This window comes from Neovison vison, chromosome 13 (assembly GCF_020171115.1).
Source record: "Neovison vison isolate M4711 chromosome 13, ASM_NN_V1, whole genome shotgun sequence".
NCBI classification, from domain to species: Eukaryota; Metazoa; Chordata; class Mammalia; order Carnivora; family Mustelidae; genus Neogale; species Neogale vison.
This window is the reverse complement of record NC_058103.1, coordinates 101,439,214-101,456,321: the sequence shown is the minus strand read 5'-3', so window position 1 is coordinate 101,456,321 and position 17,108 is coordinate 101,439,214. Positions and strand designations below refer to the sequence as shown.

The window sequence follows — 17,108 nt, the reverse complement described above, 5'->3', positions numbered from 1 at the left end:
GTTCAGATCATGTCCTGCTCAGAAGATGTATTAAATGAGATTATATATGTGAACATGTAATTTGTAGCACAAGAAATACACATTTCATTCTGTCAAGATTACTCAGTGCCGGGGGTGTCTGGATGACTCAGTTGGTTAAGCTTCTGCCTTCAGCTCAGGTCATGATCCCAGGGTCTTGGGATCGAGCCCCGCATCCGGCTCCCTGCTCAGCTGGGAGACTGCATCTCCCTCTCCCTCTGCCTGCCCCTCCCCTGCTTGTGCGCTCTTGCTCTCTCTCTCTCTCTCTCTGTCAAATAAATGTATAGACTATTTAAAAAGAAAAAAAAAAGATTACCAGTGCTAGTGCATCAGTTTCCTACTGCTGCATATAATAAATTGCCCCCAAATGTAGCAATTTAAAATAACAAATACTTATTATCTCACAGTTTCTTTGGGTCAGACGTGTGGGCATGGCTTAGTAGGGTACCTCTGACTTAACATCTCTCAGGAGGGTACAGTAAAGCTCCCAGGGCTGCAGTCTCATCTGAAGGCTTAACTGGACAGCCAAGGAATCCATTTCTCTTGTTTTGTTCTGTTGTCTGTAAGACATGTATATTTTGGGGCAGCGAGGTAGCTCAGTTGGTTGAGCATCCGACTCTTGATTTCGGCTCAGGTCATGATCTCAGGGTCATGGGATGGAGCCCTGTGCCAGGCTCTATGCTCTGTGGAGAGCCTGCTTCTCTCTCTCTCTCTCCCTCTGCCCCCCCAACTCACTTGCTCTCTCTCTCTCAAATAATCTTTTTAAAAAATGAAAAATAAATAAAAATGGTTAAATTAGTAAAAAGTCCATCTTTTTTAAAAGATAACTTTTAAAAAGTTATCTTTTTTAGAAGACTTATTTATTTGAGAGAGAGAGACTGGGGGAGGGGCAGAAGGAGAGAGAGCCCTAAGCAGACTCCCCGCTGAGTGCAGAGCCCATCACAGGGCTCAATCCCACGACCCTGAGATCATGACCTAAGCCGAAACCAAGAGTCATATGTTTAACCGACTGAGTCACCAGGCGCCCCTAGTTTAACCATTTAAGATTTATGTATGTTAGAGAGAGAGAGAGCACACGGAGGGGAGGGGCAGAGGGAGAGAAAGTCTTAAGCAGACTCCCCCTGAGCACAGAGCCCAACAAGGGCTTGATCCCACAACCCTGAGATCACAACCTGAGCCGAATCCAAGAGTTGGACACTTAACCAACTACACCACCCAGGCATCCCTAACCATTTCTAAATGTATAGTTCTGTGTCATTAAGTACATTAAGTGCATTAAGTACACTCACATTGTTTGCAACCATCACCACCATCAAAACTTTTCCCTTTTCTCTAGCTGAAACTCTGTACCCATTCAGTACTAGCTCCCCACCCCCACCGGACCCCCAAGCTCTTGGCAACTATCATGCTACTCTGTTTCTATGAATTTGATTCTTCTATATACCTCATACAAGTGGAATCATACAACATTTGTCTTTTTGTGACTTATTTCACTGAACAAAACGTCCTCAAGATTCATCCATGCTTTAGCATGTGTTGGAATTTCTTCCCTTGTTATGGCTGCATAGTATTCCATTGTACATATATAAGTTTGCTTATTCATTGCTTCCTCCTTCTGGGTCTGATCCCACCCATCACAGCCCTCTCAAAACTGGCCCCTCAGTGGATGCTCCTTCTCCCAGGCTTAGTCCTGTGGAAGCCATGCTTGCTCCAGGGATGGGCCTGAGTAGGCTGAGGATCTGCCCAGAGCTTCCCCACATTCAGGGACTGTCTCCATTCTGGTCCTGTCCACTTATCTCTCCATCCAGGCTCTACTGCTCTTCTGTATCTCAGGCTGGGATACCACTTTCATTTATGGGATATCATAAATGATCCCAGCAGGTAATGGGATGCTTTGAGCCAAAACATGGACCACACTCCCCACCCATATACTTGCTATGTTACACCACCAATTTCTCCTCTCCCATATTCCATATTTGACCACTTAATACCCAATACTGTATTAACTATTTCAATGTTTCAAAAATTATAACCTAGCTGCCTCTTTTAAACAATTCTAATTTCCATTCTGCAGATGAGAAAACTGAGATTCAGAAAGGTTAAGAGAACAGCCTGAGGTCACACAGCTAGAGGAGGACAGGGACAGAACTCCATCTAGTTCCCACTGAGTTTCCAGGATGTTGTGAGTGGTTTGTGGGTTTTTTCAGGCTGAGAGCCAGGTGGGATAAGCATAGTTTAAAGGGAATTGTTCTTCTGTTCTGCTCTGCAGTCACCCAGCATAACTCATCTCCCAAGACACAGAACCGCAGTCTATTGCGTAGGACAGCCCAAGCACAGGGCTTTAAATGCCTGGGACCACTCAGTCCTGTGGCACCAACTGGCCCCAACAATAAACCAGAGGTCTTCTGACCCAAGGGAAGCTACTGAGATGCCTCTCATAGGTGTTTGGAACTGGGACATTAAAGAGCAAAGGGGCTCTGATGGTGGACAGTCCCATAGAGATGGGGCTGCCGGTGGTGGCCTAGTGAGTGAGTTATGCCGGAAGTAAGGATGTATCTTTAGAGGTAGGATAGTGGCATACCGGTTAGATGCCCGGACTGTGGAAGTAGGCTGCCTGGTGTGAATCCTGAATCCCACATATTAGCTGCAGGATTTGGGGCAAGTTGCCCAACCTTTAGGTGACCCACTTTTCTCATCTGCAAAACAGGCGAGTGAAAGTACTTCCTGCTACAACGAAACGAGTGAACACACGTCGCAGCACAGGCGCACAGCACACCCTAGCAACCGCCAGCTGGCAGGAGCCCAGAGGTGAGAAGGCACCGCAGCCTCGGAGACCCCCAGACAGAGCAGCTCCCCGTGACTTTCCAGTTCCCAGCAGGTTGCCTCACACTCAAATACTTTCAAATTTAAAAATCGTACACCGCGTGGATTTGGAAATTTTACTTTTTTTATTGCAAATTTCTGGTGAAGGAAAGAACACGGAAGCTGATCGTCATTTAGGCTTTGGTCCTAAGAGTCCACTGGGGCTCAGTGCCTTCCAGCCTCAGTGGCCTCCGAATCCCCGGAGGGCCTTGGATGCCTATGGATGCCTGGGTCCCACCTCCCAGAGGTTGCGGCTCTGCTGGCCGAGGGGGCAGCCCGGGCATCCGTAGCTCTGCGAGCTCCCTGGGGCATTCCAGCACGTTGCCAGGCTGGAGAACCCCTGCCAGAACTCCTGACAGGAGGTGAGCAGCATCGGGAGCACCTGAGCAATCTCAGCAGACAGCCAGCCGTCACCTGTATACGTCAGCCCTCCACCTGAGGCCAGCTGGCCCCCAGCCCCCTCTCCCCAGGCGGCCCACGTGCGGACCCTTCCTCCTCCCGGGACCACGGAAGAGGGAAGGGGTGTAATGCTCGGCGCTGTGGCTTGTGCTTCAACAGGGAAAACGGTACCAGATGTGCTTACTCTGTCACAAAATGAAATTCACTTTCTGATTGCAAAAGAGCATTCCCCTTTGTTTTTTCACTGTTAAGTGGAAATCATCTTCCTATATAGAGATGCAAGGAATTGTGACAAAGTTAAGGAACTACGTGTTGGATGACATATTCCTTATAGGATTTCTCAGGTCCAAATTTTAAAAGAATTTTTGTCCTGCCACTGAAGTTGTAAAATACTATTACTTTAGCAGCATATTTTATATGGGTAAACAGTAATAGCCAGTTACATGTTTCATTTATGATTTATCCTAAAAATAGAAAATACTTTAATTTTCCTGAGTCCTTGGCAAACAAAAACAATTTTTTAAAAAATTCTTTAAAGAATTGTTTTCTTTTTCCTGGGCACCCTCACAGTTTAGAACAGTGTGTGTCTCACCATTGGTTTGTACGAACACAGGTGAACAATTTCACTGGCGCCAATTTTCAATGACTAATCAAATATGGCGATTGAAAAGAAAACACCCATCATCTACAAAGCTGCTCAAAATGAAAGTTTCTTGACAGTGTTATAAATGCAATATCAATTTGATTCTCTGTCCATACAAAAGTATGAATTTCTATTTCATTAATAATACTGAACAACTAATGTCTTAACAGTGATAAAATTTTTAGAACATTTAAAAATTACATAGGATCCCATTTTTACATCATAATTCTGATGTATTATCATGCCTTCTATTTTGTCTGTAAAACTTTTAGAGGATACAGTGCATTGACGTGGTAAAACCAAGGCACAGGATACAGTTACAAGAAGTATATATAAACCTTAGTTAGCACTTTGTGCCAATTTTGGAAACATTTAGAGGAGATCATAAAGCCTGAAAAATTCTCACATCCTATTATGATTTACAATTAATTGCGCAATAAACAGACTATTAACCACCATTCCATTACTAAATATATGGCTATCACTATACAGGCTGTAGGCAATTGAAAAAAGTTTCCAATATTAAAACCTGGTATAAGTAGGTGGTCGATGTGGATATTGTGCCTTGTATTAGCTAGATAATTGTCTTAAGTTTCCATTTTAATTTGCAATGTATATGGCAGTTATCAATCTTTAAGCTATCTTCATTACATAAATGGTGGTGTGGGGGGGGTGGTTCTCCAAAAATTAAATCCCTTCTCCCTACAAAAGACAGAAGATTTACAAGAAGGAAACCATGTAAGAAATGCACAGATAACATTAATAAAATCCAAATATGGACTAAAGGGTTGAATTCTAATCTACCAGGACATTCTCTTAATTTAGGGTGAGGAGCTAATACATTCCTGTGACAATTCATTAGTTTCTTAATTAAAAAAAAAAATCACCATGACATTTTTCAAAATAGTAAAGTCTTGGCTAGAGCGTCAAGCATTGAAGGAAAGTCGTTAAGTCTTTTCATTCATAAAATGAAGAGGGACAAAAGCCTTTCCAAATCTAGGGGCTGGGAGGATATTCCATTGAATTTAGAGAAATGAAATAGAGTGGCAAAAATTGTACTTAATACTTTTAAAGGAAGTGTTTTCGAGACTTAAGGTAAACATTTAGACCCATGAAAACACATTGCTTGGCACATGCACGCCATGAATAGAACACTTCTGAAGGCAGTGACCGCCTGGCCACGGCGGCACCTGGCTCTCGCCCCACCAGCAAAACCACTTCTGAGGTCCTTGTCCCAGCTCCCCTCACATGGGGGGCTCTGGCTTCTGCATCTGCTGGATTTGCTTCTGTAGCTGGTCCTTGTCCAACTTCATCTTGGCTTCAAGAACTTGCCTGAGGGATCCTATGCTTTCATAGATGGCCGTAAACCCTTTAAGAAGAGGTAAATTTTGCAAGAGTTAATATTAAAAAACAATGTTGTGTCAAATTTTACAGCATATAGTAATAGCTGATTTGGGCAAAAATTATCAATAGATGCTAAGACTATTGGAGTAAAAATTTGAGAGGGAACAGGATAGTTACACAGGTTTATAGTATCTCCCTACAGATTGCTTTCTAATTACAAAGCAGGGAGGGAACTATTACAACGGAGAAATCTGGCAGGTACCACTTTTTTTTTTTTTTAAAGATTTTATTTATTTATTTGACAGAGAGAGATTACAAGTAGGCAGAGAGGCAGGCAGAGAGAGAGGAGGAAGCAGGCTCCCTGCTGAGCAGAGAGCCCGATGCGGGACTCGATCCCAGGACCCTGAGATCATGACCTGAACCGAAGGCAGCGGCTTAACCCACTGAGCCACCCAGGCACCCGGCAGGTACCACTTTAACCAAGGTTATCAAAGCTAACTTCACCAATACCAGGAGAAACCAACATCACGTACCCCTGATAAGGTTCCCTGATAAGTGAGGGACACCCTGCTTCTGTGGTATTTCTGTCAAAATGCACTACCTGAAACTAATTAAGAGGAAGCAAACAGGCCCAAACTGACATCCCACAAAATGCTGGCCTGGATTCTTTTTTGGCCTGGATTCATTAATGACGTAACATCACTGAGGAACTGATCCATATTAAAATAAACTAAATAGGGCGCCTGGGTGGCTCAGTGGGTTAAGCTGCTGCCTTCGGCTCAGGTCATGATCTCAGAGTCCTGGGATCGAGTCCCGCATCGGGCTCTCTGCTCAGCAGGGAGCCTGCTTCCTCCTCTCTCTCTCTCTGCCTGCCTCTCTGCCTACTTGTGATCTCTCTCTGTCAAATAAATAAATAAAATCTTTAAAAAAATAAAATAAAATACACTAAATAAAGAAATACGACAATTGTCTATGCTGTATAATTCTGGAATAGAACCTAGACCAGGGAAGGTCTGCTATAATGGAAACAACAGTGAAAGTTGAATATTGAAAAATTTTTCATCAATATTTCACTGGACTATAGTTATTTAAGAGAATGGCCCTGTCCTAAGGCCATATAGATTGAAATAATAAAGGAGTAAAAAGGCATCGTAACTTCTGCAACTTATTCCCAAAGGACCTAGGGAAAAAAATTGTATTTACACGTGCGCGCGCATGTGCTCTCATCACCCAATGAGATAAAGAAAATTTCCAAAATGTTAACAATTGGTTAGTCTCTATGAAAGATGAATAATTTTTGGACTATTCTTACAGTTTTTCTAAATTTGAAATAATTTCAAAATAAAAAGCAAAATAAAAAAAAAAATTCCCCACCCAAAAAGCATTTTGTATTATTCTGTATTTCAATGGGTTTTTAAAATACATTTTAAAAGGTCACATCTTCATTTCTAAATTCTAAATTCTAAAATTCTAAAATTCTAAATTTAGAATTTTCTCTCAGGGGCACCTGGGTAGCTCAGTTGATTGGTTGAGGGTCCAACTCTGGATTTCAGCTCAGGTCACGATCTCAGGGTCTTGGGCTCAAGCCCTGTGTCGAGCTCCATGCTCAGCGCTGAGTCTCTCCCTCAGCCCCTCCCACTCATGGTCTCATGCTCACTCTCTCTCTCTCTAAAAATAAATAAATCTTTAGGAGGAAAGGAACAATTTTCTCTCAGAAAATATTCTCTATTGACAATTCATGTCATAGAAGGAATAAATATTACTTATTAAAAATAACATTCTTATTGAATAGAAAGATACAACATGTAAAAGAGTAGGTGAAAAATGTATGGTATGAGCTTTTACTTGAAAAAGCACATATATGTATAAAATGACATATATAAAGATGACCCCTGGGTGAGAGAAGTTATGAGGGTTTCAAAAAATATTTTGTGCTTTCTTATTTCCTATTAAGAAAACAAGAAATACTGTTTTTGGAGTAGGAAAAAGTAAATCTTTTTATTTTTAAAACATTTATCTGCCCTTCTGATTAGGTGAATATTAACCACCTCAATGGCATGTTGAATAGAAGGGAACGAACCCCCACAAGGAATGATGCGAAGTTAAACACTGATGAAATACTCACGTACCATATTCTAATAGCCCCAAAGACAAAGAAAAACATTCATTTTGATCTTCACAAGTTCTTCAATGAATAAATTGAGCTGTGACTTCTACTTTTTTCTTTCTAAGATTTTATTCATTCATTTGTCAGAGAGAGAGGGTGTGGAAGCAGTGGCAGTGGCGGGCTCCCCACCGTGCAGGGATCCTGACGCGGGGCTTGATCCCAGGGCCCTGAGATTATGACCTGAGTGGAAGGTAGACGCTTAACCAACTGAGCCACCCAGGTACCTCTGTGACTTCTACTTAAAATAAAATAATAAACTTTTGGTAGTGACAACAGAACTATTCTTGGGATAACGAACTACGTTTATTTCCATGTGGGCCAAAGTAGATTCTGCAGAAGAAAATTATGGAATCTTAGAACTGGAAGGAGCTAGGAGATAATGCAGCACCCCTCGTCACACTGTAAGACTGTCCCTGTAAGACTGTCTTGTCTTTCCTGACCATAACCAAACAGCTTCCACTTGGACATGTTCAGTCACAAAGAGCTCTCAGGCTCACAAGGCCACCAATGTCTTTTTAGGACCCATGACCTGAGGATACTCCTGCCTCATGCTGAGTTAGAACATGTCTTCAAGTAACTTCCACATACCGGTTCCAGGACTGTATTCCTAAGCTCACAGTGTAAGCCAGTCTAACCAGTCCTTTATACGTGACGGTACTAGAGACCTGGAAATCAGCTTTACAACTTTCTTCTAAACAAATGTGAATTAATGGGCCCTGTTGACTTTGGAGAGGAGGAAAATCATTCGCTGCCATGGTAGCATGCTGCCCACATTAAGCCTTCAAAAGCCACATCAAGATAGAGGTTCATTTCTGAGACATAATAATCGTGGCTATGAACAGAAACGAACCCGCAGATGGCACGAAAGAAAGTGCACATCAGCTGCAAACTGAGCAATGTTCATTTGTGTGCCCGTCCCTCGTGGTGGCTTTCTATGTATTTAGAGCTGAAACAACGCTTTAATTCAGTACAGCACAGCTACTTAGAAAATCACCTAAGGACATCTTTTTTTTTTTTTTTTTTTTAAATATTTTATTTATTTATTTGTCAGAGAGAGAGGGAGAGCGAGCACAGGCAGGCAGAGAGGCAGGCAGAGGCAGAGGGAGAAGCAGGCTCCCTGCCGAGCAAGGAGCCCGATGTGGGACTCGATCCCAGGACGCTGGGATCATGACCCGAGCCGAAGGCAGCTGCTTAACCAACTGAGCCACCCAGGCGTCCCTAAGGACATCTTACTGTGATTACTGTTAGCTGGGATCACAGGTAGTTGATGGGGACGCTCATTACCTGGTTTTCAGATCCCACTGAGAATAACCCATGAGTGGGAGTCCAAGATAGCAGAGGAGTAGGAGACCATAGTTTTGTCTGGTCCCAGGAATTCAGCTAGATAGCTATCAAAACATTCTGAACACCTGTGAACTCAACCAGAGAGCTAAGAAAAGAATACCTGCAACTCTACAAATAGAAAAGGGACCACTTTCTGCAAGGTAGGAGGTGCAGAGAAATGAATCCAAGGCAATATGTGGGAAGAGAACTGCGGGGGTTGGGAGCCTCTGTCAGCCAACTACCGGCAAGTGATATAGCAGCAGAGCACAAAATGGGAACTTTTAGAAGTCTGCTCCGGTGAGGGACATCCCTGCCTGAAAAGCACTCAGGAGGGGAAGTGGGATGGGATCCTAGGTGAGGCAGTGTGGTCTTATGATCCCCGGGGTCACAGGAAGACCAGGAGAGCCCAAGAGTGGCAGAGCTCCCAGGCATCAGAGCAGGGTTGAAATCAGGAAGCCCAGGAATGGGCTCCCAGCTCAGGGTTGCCATAAACCATGAACTGTGGCATAGTTGGGTGACTGCTCTCTAAGCACAGGCTCAGGAAGCAGCAAATAGAGATGAGACCCCTACTCCTTCACTGGGAGAGGCAGTGCAGGTGCGTGCCACAAGAGTTTGCAGGGCTTGGAGACCAGAAATGGATTCATGTGCCTGAGACAGAAACGCTCAGTCACAGGCTGGGAAAGCACAGAGAGCAGGGAGAGGGGAGTGACTGACTACTTTTCCCTGAGGGCGCACTGAGGAGTGGGGCCCTGAGCTTCTGGTTACAGGGCTGGAGACTGGGAGGCCGCCATTTTCATTCTCATCCTCCAAAGGATGAAAGCCTTTAGGAAACAAAAGCCATAGAGAGTAAACAGGAGCAGATTTCTTAGCCTGGCCCCCTGGCAACGGTGGTACAAAGACACCTGAGAATCAGCACAACAGACCCCTCCTCCAGAAGATCAGCAGGAACATCTGGCTAAAACCAAGTTTACATACCTATAGAGGACTGCAAAACTCCAGCGCTAGGAGAATATAGCATATAGAATTCATTATTTTTTCCCCACGATTCTTTAGTCTCTCAATATTAATTTTTTTCTCTTTTTCAATTAATTCCTTATTTTTTAAAGGATTTTTTTTATTTATTTATTTGTCAGAGAGAGCAAGCACAAATGGGGAAGAGGTGGCGGCAGGCAGAGGGAGAAGCAGGCTCCATGCTGAGCAAGGAGGCCAATGTGGAACTCAGTCCCAGGACTCTGGGATCATGACCTGAATCGAAGGCAGACACTTAACCAACTGAGCCACCTAGGCACCCCCTACCAATTTCTTATTTTATCAACTCGTTTTTTAAAATATTTTTTATTTTCATTTTTACAGTTATATTTTATCCTTTCATTGTATTTTATTTTTACGTGTGTGTGTGTGTGTGTATATATATATATATATATATATATATATTTAATTTTTTTCTTTCTTTCTTTACAATTTTGGGGTGCAGTTTCTTCTAACAGACCAAAATACACCCAGAATCTAGTGTATGGCTCTGTTCTCTTCACTGACTGATCATATTCTCTCTTTTTCTTTCTTTCTTTCTTTTTTTTTTTGTTAAAGTCTTTTTGCATTTTCATCTTTACAATTACATTCTATCCTTTAAATGTATTTAATCTTATTTTTGTAAGTATATAAGTTCTTTCTTTACAAGTTTGGGATGTAGTTTCTTCTAAATAAACTACACTCAGGATCTAGTATAGTGCTCTGTTCTGTTCACCTGTCTGATTATATCCTTTTTAAGAATTTTCTTCTTTTCAGTTTTGGGTCTCTTCTCATTTGTTTAGTGTATATTTCTCTTGGGTTGTTGTTGCCATTTTAGTATTTTTTTCTCACGTTCATCTGTTCATCTCTGCACAGAACAACAAGACGGAAACACTCATCTCAAAAAAGAGAACAAGAGGCAGTACTGACTGCCAGGGATCTAATCAGTATGGATACAAATAAGATGTCAGAAATAGAGTTCAGAATAATGGTTATAAAGATACTAGTTTTAAAAAAGCAAAGAAGACACTAGAGAATCCCTTTCTGAAGAAATAAAAGAACTAATCTAAAAAATAGAAATCAAAAAGGCAATCCTTATACCAGACAATTAGAATTTTTTTCCCTAAAGATTTTATTTATTTGTCAGAGAGAGATAGAAAGACAGAGAGAGCACAGGCAGGGGGAGAGGCAGGCAGAAGATGCAGGCTCTCCACTGAGTAATGAGCCCAATGCAGGACTCGATGCCAGGACCCTGGGATCATGACCTGAGCTGAAGCCAGACATGTAACCAACTGAGCCACCCAGGTGTCCCCAGACAAATGAGATTTTGAACTGAAGACTGTAATAAGAGATGAGGAGAGACACTATGTCATAATTTAAGCGTCTATCCAACAAGAAGATCTAACAATTGTAAATATTTATGCCCCTAACATGGGGGCAGCCAATTACATAAACCAATTAATAACAAAATTAAAGAAACACATAGATAATAATACAGTAATAGTAGGGGACTTTAATAGCCCATTCACGGCAATAAACAAATCATCTAAGCAGATGATCAACAAGGAAACAACAGCTTTGAATAACACACTGGACCAGATGGACATCACAGATATATTCAGAGCATTCTACCCTAAAGCAACAGAATATACATTCTTCTCAAGTGCACAGGAAACATTCTCCAGAATAGATCAGATCCTGGGTCACTAATCAGGTCTCAAGTGGTACCAAAAGACTGGGATCATTCCCTGCATATTTTTGGACCACAATGCTTTCAAACTGAAACTCAGCCACAAGAGGAAAGTTGGAAAGAACTCAAATACATGGAGGCTAAAGAGCATCCTACTAAAGAATAAATGGGCCAACCAGGAAATTAAAGAAGAACTGAAAAAACAAATGAAAATGAAAACAGAATTGTTCAAAACCTTTGGGATGCAGCAAAGGTGCATCCCAAGTATATGGGAAGTATATGGCAATATAAGCCTTTCTCAAGAAACAAAAAAGATCTCAAATACACAAGTTAATCTTACACCTAAAAGAGCTGGAGAAAGAACAGTAAATAAAACCTAAACCCAGCAGGAGAAAAGAATTAATAAAGATTAGAGCAGAAATCAATGAAATAGAAGCCAAAAAAAGAGTAGAACAGATCAATGAAACGAGGAGCTGGTTCTTTGAAAGAATAAAATTGATAACCCCCTGCTAGACTTACTAAAAAGAAAAGAAACAAGACCCAAGTAAATAAAATCATGAATGAAAGAGGAGAGATCACAACCAACACTGAAGAAATACAATTATAAGTTGAAAAAAGTTGAAAATAGAGCTACCTATGACTCAGCAATTGTACTACAGAGTATTTACTCCAAAGATAACAAATGTAGTGATCCAAAGGGGCACGTGCGCCCCAATGTTTATAGCAGTAATGTCCACAATAGCCAAACTATGGAAAGAGCCCAAATGTCCACTGACAGATGAATGGATAAAGAAGATACATACATACACACACACACACACACACACAATAGAATACTACTCAGCCCTCAAAAAATTGAAATCTTGCCATCTGCAATGATATGGATGGAATTAGAGGGTATTACTCCAAGCAAAATAAGTCAATCAGGGCGCCTGGGTGGCTCAGTGGGTTAAGCCGCTGCCTTCGGCTCAGGTCATGATCTCAGAGTCCTGGGATCGAGTCCCGCATCGGGCTCTCTGCTCAGCAGAGAGCCTGCTTCCCTCTCTCTCTCTCTGCCTGCCTCTCTGCCTACTTGTGATTTCTCTCTGTCAAATAAATAAATAAAATCTTAAAAAAAAAAAAAGTCAATCAGAGAAAGACAATTATCATATGAGCTCACTGTTATGTGGATCTCACTGATATGATCTCACTCATCTCAAAACAGATGAACATGGGGAAGAAAAGAACAAATAAAATAAGATGAAATCAGAGAGGGAGACCAACCATAAGAGACTCTTAATCATCAGAAACAAACAGGGTTGCTGGAGGGGGGTGGGGGTTGGAGGATGGGGTAACTGGATGATGGACACTAAGGAGAACATGTGATGTAATGAGCACTGGATATTATAGAAAAATGATGAATCACTGACTTCTACCTCTGAAACTAATAATATATCATATGTTAACTAATTGAATCTAAATAAAAAACATTTTTAAAAAAGAATAAAGACGAACAATTTTTAAAAAGGAGAGAAAAGAAAATAGCCCATGAGAGCCATCTGCTTTTTGGCCTACCAGCATCAACTTCTGCTTTCATTTCCTTCATGTCCTCATTCATCTGTAACTCCAGCTTGCTGATGCGCCCATGCACTTTCTCTTCTTCCTGTTTTGTTCTCTGCACTTCCATATTCTTCTTCTGACTTTCTTCTATTTTGTCAAGTCTGGCTGACATCTGGCTGAGCTTCTTCTCCATGTCCCTTTCACTGGCTCCCTGAGATCCATGAGAAGAATTGCACCTGGTTATTCCAAAAGGAAATTCTGTCCTGTACCTGCATCAGTCATAGTATCATTTAACAATAATCTGCAGGGAAGAGGATCACAAAGATGGCTTGTTGCTTGCTCAACCATCCACTCTCCTGTTTCCTTAACAGACCCCTGATTTTCAGCTGGTTGTAAGCTCATCCAGAATTAAGACTACATTCTCTGCTGTCTCCTGAGTTTAGTTTGGCCATAAAGATGACGTTCTGGCCAATGAGATATTAGTTGAAGGGTGTGTGGCAGCTTCTAGGAAAAGCTAAAAGGCGGCTGAGGCCTATCCTTATCCCTTTTGGCTTCCTTCTGTTCCTGGAATTCAGACGTAATGGCTGGAGCACTAGTGGCCACAATGAACTATAAGAACAAGTGTCACTCTCTAGAATTGGCAGAGTTGAGCCAGAAGAATCATGGATTGTTGAGGAATGATAAGCTACCACATCAGTCCTGCATTCCCTATCCCCAGATAGCTTTTATGTGAAAGAGAAATACAATGCTATCTTATTAAAGCTACTATTATCCTGGGGTTTACTGTTAGTTATTAACCAATCCACATGTAAAAATAAACAGTTATCCAAAGACCACAGAAGCCCCAAAATGTAGTAGTATGAATCTAAGTAAATCGACCAGTAGATCTGATAATATATGGGAGAACACTTAAAAGAAATATTTGAAATATTAAATATTTTCTTTTCTTTCCAACATGCCTGATTTTTACGAGAATCTGCATCTGTGGGTAAGCTTTGGAGGTCAAGACTATAAACAGAGCTGTAAGTGGACTACCGCATGACCTAGCTCTCTTGATGTTGTATAATGCAGTCTGCTTGGAGAGCAGCTCAGCCCTGAGAAACAGCAGAGTCAGACGTGGAAATTGCTCCGGATGCTTATGCTTCATCCAAGTCCAATAGAAGGAAGCAGTGCAAGAAAAGAGGAGGGAGAGGAAGATGGTCAGGCTGAATCACCAAACCAAAAAAATTTTTGCTGCCAAAAACCAGTTTCAGAGCTTCTGAATACTCTACAAGCAAGGCTTTCCTGATGGCTTTTGAGCAGTTCTGCAAGCCTTCATTCTCTGAGAGAGTGAGGCAAAAATAGACGGAAAATGGAGAGGGAAAAAGGGTAGATTTTGTTGACATGCTATCCATGACTCTGCATTCTGTGGTTCTAGTGTGACAGAGGGGCTGAGCGGGAGAAACCTAGTCAACACTGTGTTTTCCAGATGATGAAATTCAACCAAAGTAGAATGAAGTTTGTAGTTAGTTTTACTTAGAAATGCAGGTGGTCAATTTGGTTCATGAAGGTCTTGACTTAAATTCACCTTAGCTGAAAGTGCTGAAATTTTCTACTTTGCCTTTATTAACCAAAACAAGCCCAAGTGCTCTCTTTATAACAAACATAGAAAAAGAAAGGATTCTAAGGCAAGAAACAACTGAGCAGCTTAATGTGGTGCTAAATCAATCAATGCTAAGTTGGTAGGGATTATTCACGAACATTGTAGGTCTCCACGAGTAACTTTACTATATTATGCCATACATCAATACCTACACTGTTTTCCTTAACGACCAAGGAAAGCTGATCAATTTTCTGTAAAAGTTCTTTCTCTATCCGTTCTTGTTCCTGTTGCAACCAATTCCGTGCAGATAAAATCTCATTACTGAGTTCCTCAATCGTACCTTTAAATCTAAAATAAGAAAATCAGCAAGTTAGATGTAAAACAACCATAAAATTACAACATACAACTTCAGTCTCTATCAAATTTCTCATAAATATGTCAGCATGAACCTTGGCTCCCTCAGAATTCCAAGCTTCCCTTCCCTTTCAAATTGCCTTTAGCACTAAATTGGGGGTAGAGTAGGTGGGGGGCAGGGAAGGAGGATACAACAGACACGTACCTGATAATACTTCCTACTGCTGAAGACCTGATGGGGAGGGTGTGGAGGTGTCAGAGTGACACACAGCCACATCAGGTGCTCATTTTTGCCTTCCCAGGGTGCCCGGTCCTCTTGGCTCAGAAGACACACTTCCAGCCTCCTCTTTCCCTGGGCTCTTCCACCTTCTCCCTGTTCTCTCCCAGGACTAGAGCCTGACTGCCTTTCTCTAGAATGTTCTCCAAATTGCTCTTGCCCCATAGAGATATTTCCTAATTTAAACCAAAAAGCAAACTGAAAGGAAAAAAAAACAAAAAACAAAAAACCAACCACCCTCCATTCCTCTGGTCCTCATCCTTTCCAAATAATACTCCATGCTTGCTAATTCCCCTTCATTACTTTTGTATTCATTTTTTATGAAATGGAATAAAATTAGGAAAGAACACATGACTTAAATAATAACAGTAATAATAAAATGGACACCGTGGTAGAAGAACCTAATTATCTGCTCTACCTGTCTTCCTCTTCTTTCCTATTAAGAAATCCTCAGATGTGTGGCTGACCAAAGACCATGTCCCCAGCCTCTCTTGCAGCTATGTGTGGCCACGTGACCAGCTTCAGCAATGAGACACATGTAAGAGTGGCAGGTACAACTTCCAGGGCCATGCCACTATATAAAAAGCTTCTTGGGCCTTATTGGGCAGAAAGCCAACCCCTAGTCCCACGCAACTGTGGAGCTCAGCCTGCAGCCCTGCCTGACCATGAAGACTGGCCAGAGAACACCACGACTTTAATGCATTCATTATTCTAACAGTGTTCTGATGTGGTCTTTAGAGTGTCTCTATATAAGATCACACCATCTGTAAACGGGGATAATTTTACTTCTCTTTTTCTGATTTGGATGCCTTTTATTCCTTTTTCTTGCCTAAGTGCCCTGGCTAAAACCTCCAGTACTGTGTTCAACATGAGTGGGGAGAGTGAACATCCCCACCTTGTTCCTGATTTTAGAGAAGCTTTAAGCTTTTCTCTGCTGAGTAGATTATTATCTATGGGCTTGTCATATATGCCCTTTATTATGTCAAAATACATTCTTTCTATAACCAATTCGTTGGAAGTCTTTATCACGAAAAGGATATCAAATTTTGTCAAATGCCTTTTCCACATTATTGAGATAATCATGATTTTTTTAATCCTTCATTCTGTCAATGTAGTGTATCACATTTACTGATTTGCCTATATCAAACCCTCCTTGCATTCCAGGGATAAATGCCACTTGATCGTGGTGTAAGATCCTTTTAATTTTCTGTTGAATTTGGTTCATTAGCATTTTGTTCAGAATTTTTACATCTGTGTTCATCAGGGATAATGGCCTGTCCTTGGTACCATGGTAATGCTGGATTTATAAAATGAGTTTAGAAGTGTTTCTTCCTCTTTAATTTTTTGGAAGTGTTTGAGAATGATTGGTATTAGTTCTGCTTTAAATTTTGGTAGCATTCATCCTTGAAGCCTTCTGGTCCTGGGCTTTTCTTTGTTGGGAAGTTTTGGACTGTGACTCAATCTCCTTACTTGTTATTAGTCTGTTCAGATTTTCTTTTTCTTCTGATTCTGTCTTGATAGGTTTTATGTCTCCAGGAATTTATCCATTTCTTCTAGCTATCCAATTTGTTGGCATATGATTGTTAATGGTAGTCTCTTATGATCGTTTGTATTTCTGTGCTATCAGTTATAATGTCTCCTCTTTCATTTGTAATTTTGAGTCTTCTTTTTTTTTTCCCCTTGGTTAGTCTGCCTAAAGGTTTTTCAATGTGGTATATCTTTTTTTTTTTTTTAAGATTTTACTTTTATTTATTTGACAGAGAGAGAGAGAGAGATCACAAGTAGGCAGAGAGGCAGGAGGGGAGGTGGGGAGCAGGTTCCCTGCTGAGCAGAAAGCCCAATGCAGGGCTCGATCCCAGGACCCTGAGATCATGACCTGCATCAAAGGCAGAGGCTTAACCC

General features: G+C 41.4%; 1 protein-coding gene across 1 annotated transcript in view; it reads right to left on the bottom strand.

Annotated features, from left to right (window-relative positions):
• Window positions 1-2,947: 2,947 nt before the first annotated feature.
• FAM81A (family with sequence similarity 81 member A) overlaps window positions 2,948-17,108 on the bottom strand; it is a 78,477-nt gene continuing 64,316 nt past the window's right edge. The window contains exons 7-9 of the mRNA XM_044230069.1: window positions 14,788-14,923; window positions 13,009-13,204; window positions 2,948-5,291 (exon numbers count right to left, since the gene is read on the bottom strand). Coding sequence (XP_044086004.1) covers window positions 5,167-5,291; window positions 13,009-13,204; window positions 14,788-14,923 — 457 coding nt within the window. The 3' untranslated portion in view covers window positions 2,948-5,166. The remainder of the gene's footprint in view (window positions 5,292-13,008; window positions 13,205-14,787; window positions 14,924-17,108) is intronic.